Raw genomic sequence first — 22,088 nt, 5'->3', positions numbered from 1 at the left:
TTTTATAGTTAACGGAGCGCAGAGCGGCTGTTTTCCGGGTTCACACTCACTCAGCATGTAGAGGAGGCGGACCGCAGGGAGACACCTGGACCACCGCGGACACGCCGAGCCAAAACACGGTATCGATCAGCTGACATCGATCAGCTATCATTGAAGGTGAGGATCGCGGGAGGGGCAGGGGGGGGGGGGCTGGATTGAGTTCTGGGCTGGGAGATAGTAGGGAGGTTGGTTTGTGGACCAGGAGTTGGGGGGTTTCAATCGTCTCTGGGTGGATCCTGGTCTCAGATCAGACATGTCAGGTCCTGCAGACTGCTGCCGCAGGCTCACCACAACTACTACAATGTGGCTTCAGGGTTTACTTTTTATTCAGATTATTCCTATATCAAATCGAAGTCAGCGTTTTTATTTCTGCTCTGAGATCAGATAATTTCAACATCACGTTGACTGAATCTGACGACACCGACAAAACACTGTTTGTACTGTGTGTACTCAGCAACGTACATTTACCCAAGCTGGAGAGGTTCTTGCTCCAAATGTATTTACACATTTTACACTTAAAGATATACAGAGTGCTGGAAGAAACATTCAGGAAATATCAATACCATAACAGTATCAGTGCCAACAAACAGTGGTGGAAAGGAAGTACTTTAAATGTACTTTACTTTAGCAACTGGCTCCAGATTGAGAAACTACAACTTTACATCTACATCTATTCATGATAAAAACAGAATGATATGAGTACTTTTACTTTGGATACTTTAAGTACATTTTAATGCTAACACTTTTTAATTTGTACTTAAGTAAAACTAGTTTGCATACATGACTTTTACTACACTGTGGTATTACTACTCAAGTAAGAGTAGTTTGAATGCAGGACTTTTACTACACTGTTGTATTACTACTCAAGTAAGAGTAGTTTGAATTCAGGACTTTTACTACACTGTGGTATTACTACTCAAGTAAGTGTAGTTTGCATACATGACTTTTACTAAACCATAGTAACACAACTTAAATAAAAGTAGTTTGAATGCAGGACATTTACTACACGGAAGTATTAGGCTACTACTTAAATAAGTAGCCATCAAATACTCCATTACAAGTAAAACTACTACATTTCAGATATTACTAGAGTAAAAACACATGAGCAGATGAATATCTGTGTAATACGTGTAATATGTGTAAGACGTGGTACTTTCATTAGGGTCGTTTGTCTGATGTTGGATGCAGCAAAACATTGTGTATCTCGTGTTGCATGTAAAATCTGAATGACTCTTCAAAGTAAGCAAAATCATGTTTATTCAATTATGTGTCCTGTGCTCAAAACATAATTCTTAGTGAATGAGGGATAACCAGATAAAAGTACTACAAGCAGAAGTTATTATACAGAATAAATACTCTCTTTTACATTAAACGTCAGAACAGAATTGCCGAATAGGTCGATTAAGAGGCGCGTTTATAATATATGTACATATATGTACATATAATAAGTTTATTGTTAGGCCGCAACTTTTAGTGGCAGAAGAAGTCAGGTGACGGAGTATAAAGAGCGATAAAGTCCGTGTTAGGTGGTGGTGGGGTGGATGGATGAGTCAAGTAAACTCAAGAGTTTCACACTAAAGAGGTGGAGGTTCAAGTCCCGTGTGAAGCCAGGTACTCACTACTTTCAGATATTTCATTGACTAAACTTACTGACTGGGAATGAAAATAGTCTTTAGTTGCAGCCATAACTTGAACTCTCAATTCTTCTGTTTCAGTGCATTGTTCCTTAAAACACCTTAGACGCCACACCCCTTCACACGTCACTAAGAGTGTTATTAATTATTATAGAGCAGAATAGAATAGAATAGAATACCACTTTATTGTAAGGGTAATCTTTGGGTCCAGCAGACCTATAAGAACATCACTATACAAACATATACAGACATATACAAGCATCATATTACATCTCTCTGCACATCAGATTAATTATTAATAACATTCAGTGAAATGGCACAACAGTCAGTTAAAATCACCCAATCATAGTTTAGTTTCTTACATTTTACAATGAAACAATGTCTTTTACACCCCTGAAATAATATTTTGAGCGATTATCTAAAGACTTTATAGGCGTCTGTGTCATTTTTCTTGTATTTTGGGTTCCTGGCAGCTTTACACATAATTAATTATAAATAATTAATAATAAATCAGACTTAAAGCGTGCATGAGGGGTGAGGACAGTTTAAAAAGCTGCTAAACAAAAGACAAAGATGAATGCAGTGACCCCGCCTATAAACCTGCACAGGATTAATAAAAATGCCTTAATTACTAGAATAAAGGTGCATGTACATCCTTTAAAGGATTGATCCTTGTTGTTTGAATCAGTGACATTCTGTTGAAGATGTAATCATTAAGACATGCATATTTATGTGTATTTGTGTCATAGTTTGGCTGCTATTAACTGTGCTTCAGTCCAAGTATTTATACATTGTGGTACTGTGGTAATAGTTCTTCCGTGACAAGTGGAAACAGTTTTTCAGAAGTTAAATGTTACTTTGATGAAACTTCTGACTTTAGGATGAGTTCTGCAGTCAGAGGAAGATCATTTTGGAGAGACGAAGTTCCTTTTGCACGTTTTAAATTCTGAGCAGTGCTTCTTCTGTGCTGCGCAGCAGGGTGTTGTTATTCACGCTGTGTCTTACCTGATCTGAGCTCAGTCTGCTCTACTTCCTCTGTTTTTAAATTTAGGCCAAACTTTCAGAGACTTCATCACTTCCTCTTTTCACTGCTTTTAACGAGAAGACGCCGCTTTCAGTTCAGTGTGCAGTTCTCAAACTCCGCGTTCGCCTGCAGAGCGACAGACTTTTACTTGATTTAATTTACTTTCAGAAAGTTAAACCCTTTAAAAAAAGACAGTTCTCACTTCACCGTCACAGTAAGTAGCTTTAAGGTTGTTAAAATCAGTGTACAGTTTATTGTGTATCATGTTGTTCCAGCTTTTCAAACCACAGCCTCCATGTTTTTAACTGTCTGCTGCAACATTCGAGAAACATTTCCCTAAAATTCAGCCTGACATGTTTGATGTCTTTTTTGATCTCCAGTAGAAGTGTTGCACGGGTTTGAGCTGAGTTTAAAGTGCCTGAGACGTTTTAAATGTCTTTGTAGAGGCAGAGGTGCTTGAAAGTCTTTGAATCTCACAGAGTTTGTGGGTTGGATGACCAGCTGAGCAAAGTGTGTCTGACTAAAACTAATTTTGGTTTGGTACAAAATCAATATCAAACAATCAAGGCTAAAGGCTCGTCCTGGGCTCTTTACCTGTCCGGGATACTCCTAAATTTCCAAGTGTTCAACTAAACTGTACCACTACCAGGTGGTCATTCGGGGCCTACAGCTCAGTTTCCCCATCGTCCTTCAGTGGTTAAATCCAGCGGTCACTGCAGCCGTCTGTCACCTTCAGTTAGAGCATCTTCTGTGCTGCACAGCTGTTAGCATGTTAGCAGCGTAGCTCCAGGGATGGCGGTGTTGGTCATTATCTCATCAACTTATCGACAGCGTGCCGTGAAAGTTTATACAGACGTTCATGGACCCCAGAGGACGGCTCCTGACGCCTTTGATGATCTTGACTTTGCACCTAGCGCCATCATCAGGTCACATTTTGTCCATCACTTACCTGCAGAACTGATGACCTTCCCATCAGCCTCAGCTGCTAATGTTAGCATGCTAATGTAACAGAAGCCAGCAACTGAACCGACGGCTCTGTGTGGCGCTAGCTAGCTTGCTTAGCTAGGTGCATCGGTAATTCACGTTAACTGTCATTTAACCAGGATAATCATTTTGGCCAGAAAATAAAAACGGGCATAAAACAAAATGTATTCACCAGAGAAAATGAACTGCTGACGCCTGATAAGATTTTTAAACTGCACTGGTTAAATTTACTTCCTCATTCGCCTCACTTTTCAGACCCGGAGGTTCACGCTTGTTTTCACATTTAGCACAGAGCTGCTTGCTTGGCGGTAGTCTCTCCGTGTCTTTGGCTTGATTGTTCAGTTTAAATTTTAACATGTTGTATGTAGCACCGATGTGCATGTTTATACTGTACAACTTTACGAGTATCCTCACAGTATGTGTTAGCATATTTACATATGTAAATGGATTTTAACCGGTGTTTTTAATCCACGAGTTTGTATTTTTGCCTTTAAAAGTTGAATGTTTTAACAGCAAATAAGCAGCTGAGAGAACACTTACTATGACCACTTACATACTACTTATATGATCCATTTTTGTACGTTTGTTTTTGTTAATATTAGATTGTAATTAGGGCTGCTTGTAGTTTTTGATTCATGCCTGTTACTATTTACAATTAACTGATCCATTGTTAGGCTAATAGACCAAAAGCCAAAAACATTCAGTTTATTATTATATTGAAGAGCTAATCCTCACATTGGAGAAGCTGCAGCCAGAGAATAATTGGTGTTTTTATCCATACTGCTGTTGATTCACTTTCAGTCGATCCCTTTAGTGCTGCCTGTCTTGTTGTTATTCTGTTTTACTGTATTTTTATGTGAGGATATTTATAGAAACATCTGTATGAAATTGTTTCTGTATCATGTATGTTTGCATGTCATGGATTTAAGCTCTTATATTTACACAGATTATTATCGCGGCCTTTCAGTCTGTCTTCACTCTTCTTCCACTTTTTAATCTTGACAACCTAAATCTGGACGGTTTGTGAAGAAGATTTCAATTTCACTATCGTTCATACAGAGCGGCCCAGCGTTTTAGTGGCACTCGCTGCATTTAAATGAAAGTTTATGTTTTTGTCATTGGTATATATACATATATATATATATATAGTCCTCTGCGTTAAAGTGATGATTGTTGTGTTCACGTACAAAGTACATTTGATGGGCTGAGGCGTTTTTAGACGTCACATGAAGCTCTAAGGTTCTGTGCAGCTGAACTGTCTTTAGATGCGCTCAGGGCTTTGTGACCTCTGATCCCTGCAGGCCACTCCTTAAACCAGGTGTGTTTGTTTGTGTTGTTAACACAGTGACACCGTTATAGACACAGTACAAAATCTTATTTTCCTAAAACTAGAACACAGCTCCTCACCGAGGCTGCGACATTCCTCTTGTTCCCTCTTCTGTTAATTCAGAAAACAGGACAGAATAAGACACATCAGCTGCTCTGAAAACAAGAAAAATCACGTTTGATTCTGGAAAAGGTTGAAATAAACACGCCGCACTGAAAGTTTCTGCGCTTTGAGGACTCCGTAGACTAACAGGCCTGTTAGGGTCCAATATTATGTAGATTATTGAACACGACTGTTACGGCTAATTAATTAAAGTCAGTCACATTGACGGCATCATTCTCACTACAAACTGATGCTATTTTTACACAAACCCAAATTTGCCTCAAATACACAGAGTCTGTACATCTTCTGTCTTCTACTTAGACTCTCACTTATGAGGATGAAGTCCCCTCAAACAAACCTTAAATAATGTGAAGAGAAGCCACAATCAGAAAGAGCAGTTTGCAGTAACACTGAAACAGCTCTGAGCTGTGTGAGTTCACAGCCTCCTCACAGCTTTGCCGGCCTCTCGTGTTCTGTGAAAAAACTGTTAGACATGTAAACCAAAGTGGCATTCTGACCCGCTGATGGTGCTGCATGAAAACACCGTTACTGTCAGCACCAAACGCCGCCGACCTTTAATCTGAACTGTAGACGACAGTGCTGGAACAATAAAGTTCAGTTAAAGTACTAATACCACAGTGTATAAATACTCTGTTACAATAAAGTCCTGTATAAATAATGTTACTTCAGTTAAAGTACTAATACCACAGTGTATAAATACTCTGGTACAATAAAGTCCTGTATTCATAATGTTACTTCAGTTAAAGTACTAATACCACAGTGTATAAATACTCTGGTACAATAAAGTCCTGTATTCATAATGTTACTTCAGTTAAAGTACTAATACCACAGTGTATAAATATTCTGGTACAATAAAGTCCTGTATTCATAATGTTACTTCAGTTAAAGTACTAATACCACAGTGTATAAATACTCTGGTACAATAAAGTCCTGTATTCATAATGTTACTTCAGTTAAAGTACTAATACCACAGTGTATAAATACTCTGTACAATAAAGTCCTGTATTCATAATGTGACTTCAGTTAAAGTACTAATACCACAGTGTATAAATACTCTGTTACAATAAAGTCCTGTATTCATAATGTGACTTCAGTTAAAGTACTAATACCACAGAGTATAAATACTCTGGTACAATAAAGTCCTGTATTCATAATGTTACTTCAGTTAAAGTACTAATACCACAGAGTATAAATACTCTGGTACAATAAAGTCCTGTATAAATAATGTGACTTCAGTTAAAGTACTAATACCACAGTGTATAAATACTCTGTTACAATAAAGTCCTGTATTCATAATGTTACTTCAGTTAAAGTACTAATACCACAGAGTATAAATACTCTGTTACAATAAAGTCCTGTATTCATAATGTTACTTCAGTTAAAGTACTAATACCACAGTGTATAAATACTCTGGTACAATAAGGTCCTGTATTCATAATGTTACTTCAGTTAAAGTACTAATACCACAGTGTATAAATACTCTGTTACAATAAAGTCCTGTATTCATAATGTGACTTCAGTTAAAGTACTAATACCACAGAGTATAAATACTCTGTTACAATAAAGTCCTGTATTCATAATGTTACTTCAGTTAAAGTACTAATACCACAGTGTATAAATACTCTGGTACAATAAAGTCCTGTATTAATAATGTGACTTCAGTTAAAGTACTAATACCACAGTGTATAAATACTCTGGTACAATAAAGTCCTGTATTCATAATGTGACTTCAGTTAAAGTACTAATACCACAGTGTATAAATACTCTGGTACAATAAAGTCCTGTATTCATAATGTGACTTCAGTTAAAGTACTAATACCACAGAGTATAAATACTCTGGTACAATAAAGTCCTGTATAAATAATGTGACTTCAGTTAAAGTACTAATACCACAGTGTATAAATACTCTGTTACAATAAAGTCCTGTATTCATAATGTGACTTCAGTTAAAGTACTAATACCACAGTGTATAAATACTCTGGTACAATAAAGTCCTGTATAAATAATGTTACTTCAGTTAAAGTACTAATACCACAGTGTATAAATACTCGGGTACAATAAAGTCCTGTAAATAATGTGACTTCAGTTAAAGTACTAATACCACAGAGTATAAATACTCTGTTACAATAAAGTCCTGTATTAATAATGTTACTTCAGTTAAAGTACTAATACCACAGTGTATAAATACTCTGGTACAATAAGGTCCTGTATTCATAATGTTACTTCAGTTAAAGTACTAATACCACAGTGTATAAATACTCTGTTACAATAAAGTCCTGTATAAATAATGTTACTTCAGTTAAAGTACTAATACCACAGTGTATAAATACTCTGTTGCAATAAAGTCCTGTATTAATAATGTTACTTCAGTTAAAGTACTAATACCACAGAGTATAAATACTCTGGTACAATAAAGTCCTGTATTAATAATGTTACTTCAGTTAAAGTACTAATACCACAGAGTATAAATACTCTGTTACAATAAAGTCCTGTATTCATAATGTGACTTCAGTTAAAGTACTAATACCACAGTGTATAAATATTCTGTTACAATAAAGTCCTGTATTCATAATGTGACTTCAGTTAAAGTACTAATACCACAGAGTATAAATACTCTGTTAAAATAAAGTCCTGTATTAATAATGTGACTTCAGTTAAAGTACTAATACCACAGTGTATAAATACTCTGGTACAATAAAGTCCTGTATTCATAATGTTACTTCAGTTAAAGTACTAATACCACAGAGTATAAATACTCTGTTACAATAAAGTCCTGTATTCATAATGTTACTTCAGTTAAAGTACTAATACCACAGAGTATAAATACTCTGTTACAATAAAGTCCTGTATTAATAATGTTACTTCAGTTAAAGTACTAATACCACAGAGTATAAATACTCTGTTACAATAAAGTCCTGTATTGATAATGTTACTTCAGTTAAAGTACTAATACCACAGTGTATAAATACTCTGGTACAATAAAGTCCTGTATTCATAATGTTACTTCATTAAAGTACTAATACCACAGATTATAAATACTCTGTTACAATAAAGTACATGAAAATACAACATTAATATTGTATGTGTAAGGTAGAATAATCAGGAAAAAGTGCTTTAAAGTATAAAAGCAGTAAAATGTCCCTGTACTATATATATATATATATATATATATATATATATATATATATATATATATATATATATATATATATATATATATATATATATATATATATATATATATATAATCTCTCATCATTTGTAACTAAAGCTATCAGATAAATATGGTGCAGTAAAAGTGCAGCATGTCCGTCTGTGTGTGTTGACAGCATGGGGAACCTGATCAAGGTGTTAACCAGAGACATCGACCACAATGGAGGAAACTTCTTCCTGGACTTTGAGAGTAAGACACACACACACACACACACACACACACACACACACACACACACACACACACACACTCACACAGTCAGAGAGACGGCAGAGAGCGTGTGCTTGACCTTTGACCCCTCCCCCACCTGCAGACGCTCAGCCCTCGCAGTCGGAGACGGCGGTGTGGGAGGAAGTGAACCAGGTGCTGACGGAGTCTCGGGTCATCCTGGAAGACCTGCAGTCGTACAGAGGAGCAGGAGAGGAAATACGACAGGTAATACATGACAACAGCAGAGGGGGAATGAGCTAAGTACTTTAAATTAGAGGTACTTGTACTCCACTGCATCTCAGAGGTGAATATTGCACGTTTAGTAGTTTAATGAGCTCAAGCTTAAACATCTACAGCAGTAAAAATGAAGCAGCTTGAATATAAATTTAGAAAGATGAGCTAAGAGTGAAACACTGACAGGAACATTTTACTGCACTGTGAGCACTTTTACTTTCATGTTTTAGGTACATTGTAAAGTACATTGTTAGTAGTCTGGTGAAGGTTTGTGTTGGTATCGTAGTTGTTTGTTGCTCTGAGGATCGCTGTATGGTTGTGACTTCTGTTGATCTATTCTGCTGAGAACAGACTGTGTGTGTGTTGTCAGGCCATCCAGAGTCCTGGTGTGGAGGGGGTCCAGGAGAAGGCCTGGTCAGCTGTGGTTCCTCTGGTGGCTAAACTCAAAACCTTCTACGAGTTCTCCCAGAAGCTCGGTAAGAACCTGAAAACACTTTAAATAAACATCTACAAACTTTCGGGCTGTCGACGTCAGTAAACGTTGTTTCCTGTTTGTTACATTATGAATTTCAAGCTGCAGCGTCTCATTTCCACAAATACAAAATAAGAACAAAAACATGTACAAAACAAAACAGATAGACGTAACGCTCCGTGAGCTGCTTCAGCTGTTAAAATCAGGAAGTCGCTCAATGAAAGGGACGAGAAATGCAAGTTCATGCATCATTTAGAAAACGTACAACGGAGCAAAATAAACAGATGCATGTAAAAAAGAAAAGAAGGTGAGTTCACTGACCACCACCAGCGCGGTACAGCCAACCACATCAAGAGAATAAGGTCGAGTCAGAACTGAACGCTGACAGGGGAAGATTCCTCCGGTCAGGAGCTGCGTTAAAATGGAAAGAAGCTGATGGATGTGGAGTTAGTCATGGTGAAAACTTACCGTCCCGCTGTGTCTCCTCCCTCCCTTCTCCTCCCCCCTCAGAGTCCAGTCTGCGATGTCTCCTGGACGTCCTCACCAGCTCCGCTTCGACTCCCACTCAGCATCTGGAGCAGAAACAGGCTCTGGCTCGTCAGTTCGCCCACATCATGCACTTCACGCTGCGCTTCGACGAGCTCAAGGTCTGCTCACGCTGCTCTGCACCTCCTGCTCCTCCTCCACCTCCCGCATCTCCTGCTCCACCTCCTGCACCTCATGTTCCTCCAGCATCTCCTGCTCCACCTCCTGCACCTCATGTTCCTCCTCCTGCACCTCCTGCTCCTCCTCCTCCTCCTCCTCCTGCATCTCCTGCTCCACCTCCTGCACCTCATGTTCCTCCAGCATCTCCTGCTCCACCTCCTGCACCTCATGTTCCTCCTCCTGCATCTCCTGCTCCACCTCCTGCTCCACTTCCTGCTCCTGCTCCACCTCCTGCATCTCCTGCTCCACCTCCTGCTCCACCTCCTGCTCCTCCTCCACCTCCTGCATCTCCTGCTCCACTTCCTGCTCCTGCTCCACCTTCTGCATCTCCTGCTCCACTTCCTGCTCCTGCACCTCCTGCTCCTCCTCCTCCATCTCATGTTCCTCCTCCTGCACCTCCTGCTCCTCCTCCACCTCCTACATCTCCTGCTCCACCTCCTGCTCCTCCTCCACCTCCTGATCCACCTCCTGCTCCTCCTCCACCTCCTGCTCCACCTCCTCCACTTCCTCCACCTGCCCCACCTCCTGCTCCTCCTCCACCTCCTGCACCTCATGTTCCTCCTGCTCCTCCTCCTGCTCCTGCACCTCTTGCTCCTCATCCACTTTCTTCACCTCCTGCACCTCATGTTCCTCTTGCTCCTCCTCAACCTCCTGCTTCTTCTGCACCACCTCCTGCTCCTCCTCCTGTTCCTACACCTCTTGCTCCTCATGTTCCTCCTGCTAATCCTGCTCCTCCTCAACCTCCTGCTCCTCCTCCACCTGCACAGCTCCCTGCTCCTCTTGTACTTGTTCCACCTCCTCATCTACCCTCCCTCCTCTTGTCTTCATCTACTTCACCTCACCTGCCACCTCCTTTATTTTGAGTTCCACGTCCGCTGCTCCTCCTTCCTCCTCCTCCACTGTTGGAAATTCACTAAGTACATTTACTCAAGTACTGCACTTAAGTACACAATCAATGTACTTGTATTTTACTTGAGTATTTTCATTGTATGCTGCTTTATACTTCTTCTCCACTTCATTTATCTGACAGCAGGAGTTACTCGTCACTTTACATGTAAACTCAGCTCGTTTGATTTTAAAACAATTACATTTTAAATATTTTGTATTGTAAATTTATATTTATGATTCTTTACTTTTGCAGTACTTTTTTCTTTTCTCTTTTGTTTGTATATGAAGAACTACTTGGCAATAAACAGATTTCTTAACTGATACAGATTAGGATTTTAAAGTATGAACAAAACATCTGATTATTAAAACACTGTTACAGATTAAAGTACTCAGTAATATATAAAAAACTTAGTACTAGCTCCACATCAGTAAAATGCGTTAGTATAAACGCCAGTTTTCTGCAGAACCTACTCTCACTTGTACTGGAGTATTTTTATATTCCTGTACTGCTACTTTTACTTACCTAAATGATCTGAATACTTCTTCTTCACTTGGTTCCAGATGACGAATCCGGCCATCCAGAACGACTTCAGCTATTATCGCCGAACCATCAGCCGCATGAGGATCAACAACGTGTCTGTAAGAAACACAAACTGCATGAAACTGAAATATCCTGCATCCTATTAAACACATCTGGACACATTTAGTTTTGGATCTTTAGGAACTCGTGTAGGAGATAAAGTCCCAGATACCTTTTTAAATCATCTTGAAAAGTTTCCTAAAGGTTTATCATTTGTTCAGGCCGACCGAGGAAATGAGGTCAACAACGAGCTGGCCAATCGGATGTCTCTGTTTTACGCCAGCGCCACGCCGATGCTGAAGACGCTAAGTGACGCTACGTCAAAGTTCGTCTCAGACGTGAGTCCGTCCAGATTTCTATAACAGTGTCTTTGTGATGTTATAGTTTTGTTTTTAGTAATGCGTTCTGTGTATTCATTTACTGAATGTATTAATTAACAGCTCACGTACTCATTAACTGCTAACTTTGAGTACCTCAGTATGTTTTATTTCTTCCTTGGTTGCTGAGAAAACTGCAAGAAACAAAAAACAGCATGAACACACACATAAAAGTTCTGCATCATTAGTTCAAAGTTAATGTTAAAGCTCGGGGCAGAGTCTGACTCCCTCCCTTCAGGCCTCCCTGCAAACTCCTGTTCAGGCAGGTCGGCAGGTGAAAGAAACCAGATTTATTTTAATGATTTGATTTATTGATTTAAATAAATGATATAGAGAAAATCACTCATTAAATTGCGTCACATTGTTGTTGTAATGAACCTTTCAGCCTGTAGGGGTCAGGCTTCAGACCGCCCCTCTTGTTTCTAAACAACCCACCAGCAGAGGTCCACCTCACTACATTATTCTGATGCTACAAGCTCTGAAGGAGCCTCAGTGTTTAATGAGCCCTGAAGTTGCCATTTAATCATTAACAAGTTTCCTGTTTTGTGTTTCAACGGCGAGTTCGCAGTGAGAAATAAACCTAAAAGAGGAACAACAGTGTTACATTCAGCTAAATAACATTTACATACAGGCTTTAAAGCATTTCAGTTTTTGCACAGAAGCAACAATGACCGTTTTTGCAGTGCTTAAATTTTAATTAGAATGAACTGTACAACAGTTGAACTTTTTACTTCCCTAAATTGACAGTTTAGTTACTTTGCAGATTAATAATTTACGTAATATATGACCAGTGTGTTAAAAATTAAGTCACATATTAAATATATAAATAAGAATCTCCTCTAACAACCTGAACCTCTAACATTAAAATGCTACTCAGACATATTCTGATATATAATAACACACTTTAACCTTTTTCAGTACACTTTTCTGATTCTTCAGTACTTTACAGGACTTTTCTTTAATGCTACTTTTACTTTAAAGATCTGAGTACTTATTATAAGTTATTTATACAAGTGTTTCTTTTTTGGATGTTTTTTGGAATTACATGCCATACTTTTTTTTTTTACTGAAACTTTATTAAAGTTAAAATAGTTACTCTATTTGAATGAAACTTTATTGTCCTGTTGCAGAACCCAGACGTCCCGATTGAAAACACGACAGACTGTCTGAGTACGATGGCCTGTGTGTGTAAAGTGATGCTGGAAACACCGTAAGTCCTGACCTGTTCCTGAACGCATCATGACAGCCACCTGCCTCAGACATGAGCCAACCCTGTGTGTGTGTGTGTGTGTGTGTGTGTGCACAGGGAGTATCGCAGTCGTTTCACCAGTGAGGAGACGGTGTTGTTCTGCCTCCGTGTGATGGTCGGTGTCATCATCCTGTACGACCACGTTCACCCGGCTGGAGCCTTCGTTAAGACCTCCAATATAGACGTACGTTAGCAAGACAACAGCACACACACACACACACACACAGAGTTACTGCTCTTCTCAATGCTTTGTTCACTCGAAGTAATGAGGTCCTCCATGAACACACTTTCTGCCAAAGTTATTTGACGTGGGCGGGAAACGTCCCTGTCAGTGCTGATGAAGCAGATCGGCTGAGACTCTGAATGTCAGTAATACCGAAGGAAGTTTATTTCTAAACTCTCAGAATGCAAATTAATACTCAAAGATTTTAACACAAGTTGAAACAATAATGGGAGTCACATTTTTAATGTGCGGCCAAGACTCATTGATGCACGTGGGGAGCGTCGTCTGGCCCGTGCGGACGAGCTACTGTAGGTCAAACTGCTGAAAAAAGCGTTGATGCAGTTTCTGGTAGAAAGATGTCAGAACACACAGTGAATCACAGATCTTTGGATATGGGGCTGCGTAGCCGCAGGTCATGCTGACCCCTGTGAGCATCAGAACTGGACCCCGGAGCAGAGGAAGATGGTGGCCTGGTGTGACGCTGACAGCACGCCGTCAGAGGTCACGTGGTCCATACATTGACAGGTCAGGGCTGGTTTGGTGGCAAAAGGGACACCTACACAATATTAGACAGGTGGACATCACGGCAAGGAACTGCCCAGAAAGTAATGGCACTCCACTCCTGCCCACACTGGAAGACATCTTCAGAACACGGCGCCTCCGCAGCGCCAGCAACATCCTGAAAGATGAAACACACCCGTCTTATCAGCTCTTCTCACTGTCGCCATCTGGAAGGTGTAAAGAGCCCCGACAACACGCACCTCCAGGCAGAAAAACAGCTTCTTTCCAAGAGTCATCGCTGAGTTAAACTCTATTCAGCACCGTCCTGTTCCTACGACCACAAGGTCTGCATCATACAGTGCCTTGCGAAAGTATTCGGCCCCCTTGAACTTTGACCTTTTGCCACATTGCAGGCTTCAAACATAAAGATATAATTTTTGTGAAGAACCAACAACAAGTGGGACACCATCATGAAGTGGAACGAAATTTATTGGATATTTCAAACTTTTTTAACAAATAAAAAACTGAAAAATTGGGCGTGCAAAACTATTCAGCCCCCTTAAGTTAATACTTTGTAGCGCCACCTTTTGCTGCGATTACAGCTGTAAGTCGCTTGGGTTACGTCTCTATCAGTTTTGCACATCGAGAGACTGAAATTTTTGCCCATTCCTCCTTGCGAAACAGCTCGAGCTCAGTGAGGTTGGATGGAGAGCATTTGTTTCCACAGATTCTGGATTGGATTCAGGTCTGGACTTTGACTTGGCCATTCTAACACCTGGAGATGTTTATTTGTGAACCATTCCAGTGTAGATTTTGCTTTATGTTTTGGATCATTGTCTTGTTGGAAGACAAATCTCCGTCCCAGTCTCAGGTCTTTTGCAGACTCCATCAGGTTTTCTTCCAGAATGGTCCTGTATTTGGCTCCATCCATCTTCCCATCAATTTTAACCATCTTCCCTGTCCCTGCTGAAGAAAAGCCGGCCCAAACCATGATGCTGCCACCACCATGTTTGACAGTGGGGATGGTGTGTTCAGGGTGATGAGCTGTGTTACGCCAAACATAACCTTTTGCATTGTTGGCAAAAAGTTTGATTTTGGTTTCATCTGACCAGAGCAGCTTCTTCCACATGTTTGGTGTGTCTCCCAGGTGGCTTGTGGCAAACTTTAAACGAGACTTTTTATGGATATCTTTAAGAAATGGCTTTCTTCTTGCCACTCTTCCATAAAGGCCAGATTTGTGCAGTATACGACTGATTGTTGAGTCTCCCACCTCAGCTGTAGATCTCTGCAGTTCATCCAGAGTGATCATGGGCCTCTTGGCTGCATCTCTGATCAGTCTTCTCCTTGTATGAGCTGAAAGTTTAGAGGGACGGACGGGTCTTCGTAGATTTGCACTGGTCTGATACTCCTTCCATTTCAATATTATCGCTTGCACAGTGCTCCTTGGGATGTTTAAAGCTTTGGAAATCTTTTTGTATCCAAATCCGGCTTTAAACTTCCTGCCTGGTGTGTTCCTTGTTCTTCATGATGCTCTCTGCGCTTTAAACGGACCTCTGAGACCATCACAGAGCAGGTGCATTTATACGGAGACTTGATTTCACACAGGTGGATTCTATTTATCATCATTAGTCATTTAGGTCAACATTGGATCATTCAGAGATCCTCACTGAACTTCTGGAGAGAGTTTGCTGCACTGAAAGTAAAGGGGCTGAATAATTTTGCACGCCCAATTTTTCAGTTTTTTATTTGTTAAAAAAGTTTGAAATACCCCAAAAATTTCATTCCACTTCATAATTGTGTCCCACTTGTTGTTGGTTCTTCACAAAAAATTACAGTTTTATATCTTTATGTTTGAAGCCTGCAATGTGGCAAAAGGTCGAAAAGTTCAAGGGGGCCGAATACTTTCGCAAGGCACTGTAACTTATCATAAACCCTCTGAACTGGACCACTCCATGTTTATCAGTCGAAGAGGTCACACTATGTGCACTTTAACTCTATTAATTTATTTATACATAATGATACCTTGTGCAATAATCTTTAGAACATTAGATGCAATATTCTGTACAGTAGCTTTTTAAATGTGCATATATGTGCAGAGTTTCCTTTTGTTTTAGGAGTTGCACAGCAAATCTTGTACTATCGGTGCAAGGACTAAGTTTTCTGATTCTGATTTCTGGTTTTAATGTTATGATCATAATAATAATAAAAAAAATGTACATAGCATTTATCGAAACCAGAGCTTACAAAGACAGAATGTTACATACAGTGTGGTACATATGAATTTCACACATAAACCAACCTGCAGACACATATAAGTACACACATGCAGACAAATGTACCCACACTGAATAAGATAATAAACTTATTTTCAATAAAAATGCGTTTTCAGAAGCATTTAAAAAAAAGATGCTGATTTTGCGAGTTCGTCCAGCAGGTTGTTCCTGGATTGAAGCTCGGCCCCCTTTAGCTTTACACCTCAACATGGGAACAGCTTACAGTCCTGCGAGGACCTCAGACTGTGTGCAGGATTAAAGGGACGCAGTAGCTCACAGATGTAGTCTTAAGTAATAAACTGGTAACCAGGGCAAAGACAGTAAAAAGAGTAATACGATCTCTTGTTGATTGTTGAATCGAAACAAAATCGGCCCAATTATCCTGTAGTGTGCTGCCAGCATTAGTTTTGTTGGAAAAGGGAGCACATGGGGATATTCTTTTGATATGCAGATTGTCAGGGCCACTAATAAGGTTTATTTACATCACTTTTAGTATTTAATTGAAGAAAGTTAGCAGCCATCTGTTTGTTGTCTTTAGGTTTTCAGGCTTTACCGTGTCGTGTATCATCAGCATAAAGATGGATGGAAATGCCTCCACGCCTACGAATACACAATTTACAGCACAGCTCATAAATCCTACATTTTGTTAACAGCTCAGTAGTTTAGATTATATGATGATTAGAAGAGTAAATTATTTCTGCACCACATTGGTTAGGTTTCCGTGTCTAGACCTGTGGAGACCTCTGGTGTCTTGTTCCTGTTTCCTGCTGCAGCCTCCTGCTTCAGGATCAGTCAACGTTTTGTTTTTTGGACATTTTCAGATGAAAGGCTGCATCCGAGTGCTGAAGGAGCAGCCGCCCAGCAGTGTGGAGGGATTACTCAACGCTCTCAGGTCTGACAGCCTCCACAAACACATCACAAATACTGTGATAGAAATGATCAACTGCAGTGTGCTGTAGTCTATTTAAACGGCTGAACTTTTCTGACCTGATATTATGATTATTATTTTTGAGTTATTATTTAACTGCCCCCTCCATCCCTGCAGGTATACGACCAAACATCTGAACGATGAGGCTACCTCCAAGCAGATCAAAACCTTGTTGCAGCCAAATTAACTCCATGCTTCTTCAGCGGAACTGAAACTGGAACGATACTGGGAAGTATTTTGGTCCAAATTTCAAAAGAACTACTGAACAAACCTTTAGCTAATGTGTCTTTGTTTAACCTCAGTTATTGTTTTTTTTTTAAACTCAGATTTTTTGTTGTAAAATAAAAAGAGAAAAGAAAAGAAAAAGAGCGAAACCTTTTAGTTGGTTGATCCAAGAGAAGATGGTGTTAAAACCAGCAGAGCTGCGTTCACGTCATGTCAGATTTACAACAAAAGGTGCGTTTGACTTCATGCTGAACTAATGTGATGCAGGCTGGACTTAAAACAAGGCGTGCTGGTTAGGAATTGTGTCCGACTTTTGCCGGCGCTGCAAAACGTCACCATGTCACATGACATTAAATCCTCACGGGAGCAAGACGGCTCATAGGCGCCCAGTCCGGCGGCTGCAGTTGCAATAAGCTCATGCAGGTAGAATGTGTCCGACTTGACGCCGCTGTTTTTATACCCCGCCCCTGCGAAGATTACAGACTTTTCCTTTGCTTCCAGAATGTGTCACATAAAGAAAATATTGCAGTGAATTAACTGAAATTGAAAGTTCTGTTAGCGCCACCTAGAGACCCACATCTTAAAAATGTTTTCATATGTCTTCCGGTGTTTTGCCAAACTCTTCTAATTCCCAACTCGTCACAAATGAACGCTTGGTCAACACCCTTTGGCGTTGTTGTTGCACGTGTAGGTCTCCACGTTTAGGTTAGCAATAACACATATGCAACGTCCAGACTGACTTCAGAATAAAACTAGTGGTGAACATTGTTAAAGGTGAAGGCACTTGGTTAGGTTTAGGAAAACATCATAGTTCGGAACGTAAGTAACATAACTGAAAAATAATCAATGCTGACATTTTGTTTCCTAAAGAAGAAACAAAGACTGATCTCCTGGGTTGGTTTCTGACTCACTCATCCACACCAACCACTTCTTTACTTGGACTTTTCTGTTATTTATAAATGGCCTACTTTTAGCATTGACAATGACGCTAAATGGCTTCCCCCAGTGCGTTGAACGATGATGTGGTCGTTCCATAGCCGTTCAGAAGAGCCATAAACACACAAACTAGTTTGTTTCAAACATTCACGGCCTCAACCTCTTCCAGGAGTGGAGCCAAAAATCGTCTTCTGGAGACCATGAATGTCCAGACCACATATGATCTCTTTTTGGCCAATACTTGAGGAGATTTGTATGGACAATCTGCGGTTCCTGACCGTCCGTGGGGCAAAATAAACGTCTTTAGCAACTGCAGCTGGGTCTGCTTGATTTAAATAGGCTAAACAAAATGACCCACAACTGGGCTGTGTAGACTTTGCGAAGGCTTGAGCATGTTTACCATTTATTTATCAGGTCATCTGTACTTCTGATGTGACGAGAATGCAGCTTTGGCGGTTTTCATGCAGCACCGATCTGTTAGCTGCCTTAGGGTTAAAGTGTGTTGGTGGTTCAACAGATCATCACCTCAGCCCCTTTTCCACCAGATGAACTTTTCCCCATTTCAAGAACCCAGGAACCTTTTTACTGGAGGAACCTTATCCCGGTATTAATTCCTCAGCCGCAGTTCCTACCTCAGTAAAAAGTCTCTGTGGCTGAGGTTGTACTTTTCAGTTAAACTTTGTAAACTGCTGAAATTCACAGTTTTACAGGACTGAACATCAGTGATTGGTCAAAAGCAAGATCAGCGAGAATCAAAAAGGAAAACACAGGTTTATTACAATTCATAGTTTTCACGTGACGTCACATTCCAAGGAAAACGCTCCCTTGGAGGCCAAAAAAGACGTTAATTTCTGCTGCCCGCCAGGAAGCAAGTGACACGCTGTTACTTTGAGTTCGTTACTTTTGCGTAGCGTTAAAATTCTGGATGGTTGTTGTGCTTTCGGATGCACTAATCGACGAGGAGACAAGCCTGAGCTGTGTGAGGTGAGGGATTCCCTACAAGGTAGACGTAAACATTACCAAAGTCGAGCGCTGGCAGGGACCCGGCGGTTTTAACACTTGCAATTTGTGTCCATATCTTTTTCCGCTCTTCCAAATGAGTTTTCCAAACCTGTTTGACACCTGATGTTTGTTGCTGTTTGATCCATTTTAAAGGGCACTATTTTCTCAGCCAGCCTCTTACTGTGAGTAATGTGTAAGCGAGAGCGAGGGTAATAGAAGGAGAAATAGTTAGAAAATATTGATGATATATTTATATTGCGGTGGGCTTTTACAAATAAATCAAGTATGGAAAACACCGGATGAGTGAGTGGTTCAAATTAGCAAAATTACAGACTTCCTGAATGTGTCACGCCTTGACAATTTTTTGTCTTAGTTGTAAATGTCTGTCTGGATCTTAGAGCCTCACGTGAACTGAATTTCACTCAATGCTCACGGCCCTAAAATCATGCACAGACAATAGAAGTTCCTGGTTTCTTGAAGGGTCATTTGGATTCTTTGGTGGAAAAAGGTTGAAATACTTAGTAGCCAGTTTATTGGGGTAAATTTAAACAGCTCATTCCTCCTCAGAAGATGAGCTGTTGGTGTCACTAACATCTGGTAAAATTAGCTTTTGGGACTCATTGACTGTAACTGCGTAGGAACCATAGAAAAGCTCAGGGAGAAGCTGCGAGCTGCTTTTTATTGTAGGTGGCAAATAGAACCAGCCTTACGTTTGACAAACCAACCAGTCAGTCCAAAGCAAAGTAAGTTTCCAGGTGCAACATCTTCATCACCGTGAGTCACGGTTTTCCAAATGTTTTGCAAGACAGAAGACTTTGGACTGAGGACTGGTTGTGGTTGTGGTTAACGAGGTGGGGAGGTTAACCACCAGGTTAACAGCACACAGCCACTTCACCGCATCTTTCTATGAGAAGCATCTTTGACGGTCTCCCACGCACTGGATAAGATAAACCCAGTTTTTATTTCTGTTTTTGCAGTTAAATCTACAAATTCACAGTATGATTTAATGAAGAGTAGGAATGATGTCATAACATTTTTTCATGCATGGGCCAGCAGTGTAAAACTGTCTGTATGATGTGGACAGCTAACATAGGAAGCACTGTAATAAACCGGCTACTGAGAGCAGTTTGGAACTAGCTAAGAGAAGGAGAACCACTGTGACGAACAAGATGCGGTACTGATACGAGGGAAACCTCAGACTGATGTGGAGTTAAGTTTTCTCAATGTTTGAACTGATCTGATCAGTGGGACTGCTGACTGGAAATCTTTACAAGCTTTTTATTTTTAGTTTGCTTTGTATGTTAATGCTGCAGTGTCAGGGATTGAATGGCATTAAATGTTTTAAATGATTTTTGTGTCGGCCAAATAAAGTTTATACATTTTTAAGAAAAATCTGATTCGACTGGGGAGTTTTTTTAATCTAGTAATCATTATATAATTGTTCTGTAATTGACCCTCTCAGCTGCTTCGGGAGGGTCTGAGTTTCTATGGGTCTGACTCACCCACAAGACGGGAACTACTCCCGTTTGGATGGTGAACTTCCTACTCTGCACTAATTTCCTGTGACATACCACAGGGATCCTAAGCTATTTATATGTTCTCTTTTCGGGCTATTTTTTTTTTTTTAGAAAAATCTGAATGACTGCTTTGACTGATGTTTCATTCTTGGAGTCAGCATCTGACTCAGTGGACCCTGCAAAACTCCGTCACATCTTGGTTGCGGTCCACATGTCCACAGGAAGCGTTTCAGAAGCTGTCTGTGCTTCGACAAACACAAAGCAATATAGTTTAGATTTGTTTAGCCAATTCTTTTATACCTGGTTATAAACAAACTAAAACAAATTTAAGTAACAGAAACAAACAAGACGAAACAGTGGTCTTGTGTGTACGTAAAGACGAAGTCAGTAACAATGAAAAGCATGTTTAAATTCACATTTTTACATCAATTGTATTTAAATACATACACAAGAGAATTCAACACAACAACATTGACCAGTGAAATGCCCTGTTCACACATCTGGTTAACAATCGTCGTCTCCAGCAGCCAGAACAAAACTGGAACAAGATGCAGCCTCATCCGGTGGACACTGGGGGTTAGGCTGGCTACACACAGCTGTATTGTCCCCAAGCAGCAACCTCAGGGCTGAAAAACTGCAGTAGTTCCTCTAATAGCCACTTGAGGCAGCCTTACAATGCCCCATGTTAAAATGCCCAGCTTTACAGCAGAAGTAAACATGTTTACAGCCTGGTACAGAATACAGTTTTGGTCTCTATAGCTAATATCCCCATATGACACAACTGAAGGGGGGTGAATTTTTGTTTAACTCACCTGTTTAAATTATATTAAGCTTAAAGTTATGCATAATTAAGGATGGGCAGCTTTGAGTGACAGCTGGGGACCCACCTAGCAGGCTTCATTCGGCCCGACTCAGCTCCACCTCTTTGCACATTTTTGGATTAGCCAGAGTCTGTTACTGCCAACACATTCTCATTCCCAACCCGTCACATATGGACGCTTGCTCAAGACTCCTTGCTGTTGCTTTTTAACGCCCTGGGTAAGCTTTAGGATAGTTTTTTGCATGTGTAAGGCTCCTTGCATTGTGAAACGGCAAATTTGATTAAGTTTAGGCACCAAAGCTACTGGGTAAGGTTCAGGAAAACATCATGTTTTGGGTTAAAATAACTACGTTACTTACTTAACTTACACAACCTACCTAAAAAAACAAAAGTTGACTGTTTCAAACATAAACAAACACCAGCCTCCTGGGTGAAAGTCCAGTTTCTGATGTACCCGTCCTCCCAAACCACCTCCTTACTTGGACTTTTCTGTTCCTACACCTGCTTTTAGTGATGCCACAGGGCTTCCCCCCAGTGCATTGAACGTTGACGATAAGGGGCTTCCCAGCGCGCTACAAATTTACCCCAAGGGGTCTTGACCAT

General features: G+C 40.2%; 1 protein-coding gene across 2 annotated transcripts; it reads left to right on the top strand.

Annotated features, from left to right (window-relative positions):
* Positions 1–20,542, top strand: LOC119902664 (CYFIP-related Rac1 interactor B-like). Of its 2 annotated transcripts, none has more exons than XM_038718995.1 (11): positions 1–156; positions 8,461–8,534; positions 8,659–8,780; positions 9,160–9,265; positions 9,772–9,908; positions 11,416–11,493; positions 11,656–11,772; positions 12,942–13,021; positions 13,118–13,244; positions 16,879–16,949; positions 17,103–20,542. In XM_038718995.1, exons 2-11 carry the CDS (start codon positions 8,462–8,464, stop codon positions 17,170–17,172), a joined length of 981 nt encoding a protein of 326 aa, XP_038574923.1. In that variant the 5' UTR covers positions 1–156; position 8,461; the 3' UTR covers positions 17,173–20,542. The 2 variants fall into 2 exon arrangements, with proteins under 2 accessions (XP_038574923.1, XP_038574924.1); XM_038718996.1 differs by lacking the exon at positions 1–156 and adding an exon at positions 2,761–2,911.
* Positions 20,543–22,088: the final 1,546 nt, after the last annotated feature.

The sequence above is a fragment of the Micropterus salmoides genome, unplaced genomic scaffold, assembly GCF_014851395.1.
Source record: "Micropterus salmoides isolate LMB-PRFRI ecotype aquatic unplaced genomic scaffold, ASM1485139v1 Ms_hic_scaffold_14, whole genome shotgun sequence".
NCBI lineage: Eukaryota > Metazoa > Chordata > Actinopteri > Centrarchiformes > Centrarchidae > Micropterus > Micropterus salmoides.
Note: the sequence above shows the minus strand (reverse complement) of the source record. Positions and strands in the feature narration are given on the sequence as shown.